This window comes from Serpula lacrymans (genome assembly GCF_000218685.1).
Source record: "Serpula lacrymans var. lacrymans S7.9 unplaced genomic scaffold SERLAscaffold_3, whole genome shotgun sequence".
Taxonomy (NCBI): Eukaryota; Fungi; Basidiomycota; class Agaricomycetes; order Boletales; family Serpulaceae; genus Serpula; species Serpula lacrymans.
This window is the reverse complement of record NW_006763292.1, coordinates 1,069,999-1,073,660: the sequence shown is the minus strand read 5'-3', so window position 1 is coordinate 1,073,660 and position 3,662 is coordinate 1,069,999. Positions and strand designations below refer to the sequence as shown.

General features: G+C 40.4%; 1 protein-coding gene across 1 annotated transcript; it reads left to right on the top strand.

Moving 5' to 3' along the window:
- Positions 1-289: 289 nt before the first annotated feature.
- SERLADRAFT_346588 (uncharacterized protein) lies at positions 290-619 on the top strand (the record flags this gene model as incomplete). Its single annotated transcript, XM_007314456.1, has 1 exon — positions 290-619. A coding segment is annotated over one exon (330 nt), but the record flags the coding sequence as incomplete, so codon positions are not given.
- Positions 620-3,662: the final 3,043 nt, after the last annotated feature.

Here is a 3,662-nt window from a genome sequence, read left to right as displayed (position 1 = left end):
CAAAATAATTTGCTTTATTAGTGCTTTTTTTTGAATATGATTGAGTATGGATTGATATAATTGCATTTAGAGTGAATTATAGTGAAAAAGTGCAAGGTCATTTTTGTTTTAATGACTGTGCTATAAACCACTTTTTATGATATAGAAATACTCTAAACTGATATTTATTGATAATCATGCATTTAGAGTAGGGGACTTTGCAAGGATCACACTTATAGATATAACAGATATTTTGCAATTTATTGTATTTATATCTAAGTCACGTTTTCCTGATGTATATTCAGGTACAGGTCCAAATTGCACAATCAAGCATGTTATAAAACAGTCACCTCTGATCAAAGTTTACCGCAACTGTCATGTGACCGTTGAAAATGCCTTCCACCTTCAACACCGCACAAGTCAGCATACACCACCTGATATGACCAAGACAATTCAGAAACTAGCTGCATGGATCAGAGAGAAAAGTCCTTACCCATTCAAACAAGGCCGAGAGGCTATAGCCTCTATCACAGACAAGGTAGCGGACGGACTTGCATTGATGCACATGACAATATTAACAGATGATGACGAGACTGAGGATCACTTTGAGTTTGAGGCTGAGGACTTGTATGATGACTGACTTACTACATAAAAGTTCCTATTTAACTACTTGGCACAGTATTTTCTGTGTTTCATTTTGAACGTGGTTTAGCTGTGTACTTCGGACAAGAACGATTTGAAGCTGTAAGAAATATTAGCGACAAAGTCCGAAACAAACAAAAACAAACTCACCAATATGTCCAACCGCCCCGCATGAGCGGCATGTGTAAGCACATTTTTTCTTAGCGGATCCATTGGAGTCGGACAACGCAGCCTGCAAGGTATTGCTGATTGTGAGGCAACGGTAAACTATAACAAAAACGAAACCTGTCTCCTTCTGCACTTGCAGGGAGTAAGGGGTTTGATGAGCTTGAGAGGTAAGCTTGAAAGGTTCTTGTTGAGGAGTAAAGCGGGTAAATTCAGTAATAGAAAACTAAGGAGCTATACATGAATAGGTAAGGCTTTATATAGTGAACTGTTCGTTCCTCAGACCGAAAGGAGAATATATGAAAAGTGGTCTGAGGAATCAATCGGCCAATAAGAAAAAGGGAGAACAACTATTGTACGACTTTTAACTTGATTAATCAGCGGTGAGAGATTTGTACTAATAATAGAGGTTTGTTACGCGTGTTCAGGAACCGTATCCTCATGATGAGGTACGATCCTGAATAAGGCGTTTATTAGTGTATCCAGGCTTTACTGGGGCTTGGAGCTGGTTGGCGAGATGCCTACTACCAGTCCCTACCCAGTGTGCTGGCTGGCTGGGAGCGATACCCAGTCTCTGATCTGTGATATAAAATGGTAGCGATGGTTAAGAAAGCCTGTGAGGGCTATGAGAAGTAGAATGGCAAATGATACCTCTAGCCCTAGAGCCAGAGGTGTGACGGGAAAGGCGTTCAAGAACCAAGACATAGCGAAGATAGGGAAATAATAAAATGGTCCTTACACTGATATTGGCCATTGATAGAGCTGGTACAGGTGGTGGGAAGTGTGTATTGACAAGACCAATGATCTTGTCTCCATATAAATCTGCATAGCACCAATTGGTTTGCTCACGAAGCATTGTAACATCCTTGATTTTTGCAAGTTCGGCAAGTTCAACGATGCAACAGAGAACCGGCTCTGACATGATAATTTGGACACCAAAAAAAGTGTCCCCACTGAGACCCTCGGCCATAAGCTGAGACTCACGCCATTCCTTCAAATGACGCCGCAACTCTCCACCAGCCTTGGTCATTGTGTAGCTTTTGGTGTTGACTTTTCTCTTATCGCGTTGAGGCTTGGGAAATATCCTGTGCAGTGAGAATATGAACAACTCTGGGTTACAGGTGTCACAACATAAGTGTGACACCTTTACGCTAAACCTCCAACAACAATGTTGTTGCTCATCGAGTCCTGAAGCAGGGCCTTGAGCGGATGAACAACAAGGCCAATCAACAGGTGAGCGTACTTCTTTAACCATGTTACTTTTTTCAATCTGCAGCTTCATTTGGATATCTTGAAGAATATGGGGAGGCATGGTCACTGATGTAATATGAAAAGTGACATGAGGAGGAAGCAACCATTGGAGTACACCAAGCTCATTATACTCTGGTCAAAACCCATCTCCCCATTCACTGATACAGTGCCCCTCATCAATTGTAACATTGAACAGTCGCTCGGTAAATCTTGTACATTTTCATAGGTTTTTGAAACATGAATCATGGCGGACATGCTCAGGACTTGTCAATATGACTCAGTACTTCAGTTGTTTGATGTCCTAAAAGAAAGTCATGAATTGTTCTATTAACTGAAATATTACGGACCTCAAAGTTTTCATCAGTAGCAGTCTCATTATTCAAATTGATGGCCAGAAATCCCAGACTTTGAAGCTTGTCAACATTTTTTCCTCCAAGGATATTAAGTGGAGTGATCAAGATAATGATTCCTTCATTATTAAAGAGAAGTGGTATCCGGAATGTGAGGGTTTTTGCAGAACCTGTGGGTGCAATTGTGAAGACATGTTTCTTCTTCAACTGCATCTGGGATGATAGGACTTGAAAATGACATGGAGTGATGCCAAATCTTTCTTTCACAAGACTGTGTTATAATTGACGTACCAGTACCTACTTACACTTCATCTTTTCCGTACTTTTACTTTTATTTTTCCAAGTCACATGACCAGTCATGTGACCATTTACTTTACTTTACATTTTCGACTTTTCATAGTCACATGACTTGGTCATGTGACACAACACCTGACCAGTGTCTAGACTTAGCATGTGACCGGTCACATGCTAGACATCGGACTTTAAGCTTTATTTACAACTGTACAGTACCTCATGTATTTTAGTATATATACTGGAGCAATACATGGGGAAGGACTCAGCGAGTCCTCCTGTTGTCTGCCAACAACTGACTTGTTGAAACCTAATGGGTAACCACTCCCACCTCTTCCTCTTCTTCTGAGTGTTGTTTTCATTGTGCTCCAGTGCCCACAGACTGCTGATTTCATCGGAACTTGGTGTCTCAAAGCGTCCGGACTGCATACAAAATAAGCTCTGTCCAAGAAAAGAAAAAGTCACGGTCACATTTCTGTTTTTGACTTTAGCCGACTGAAAGATGTTGGATTTGGTGGCAATCTTTGGTGGTGTAAATAAACCAAAATCTGGCGCCACTACAAATTTTGCCAGTCAGCCATATGTGTTATGCTCAACTCAAGTTTTGGTAAAGTCTTGGATAATTATATAATCAAATTATCTAATCACAAGCACTGGGCTATAGCATACACACATATGTGGACTGGTTTGGAGTCTGCCTGACAACATGATTTTTTGATGTGTAGCGAACAAGTAGCCTCAATGGTGATATGGCATCCTCTGAGTAATGTGAGTACAAGCTGTGAGCTGGCAGTGACTGTGAATGTCAAAGTAAACTCTGACTGCCTCAGTAAAGCTCTATATTGATATATACCTGTGAATATTAAAGTAACTATTATTGGAATCTAGGAAACAATAACTACAGCATAATAAGTAAGAAATCCTGAAAGTGAAAACTGTGTCTACTAACCTCAGTTTTGTGTGAATAAAACTGAGGTGCAACTA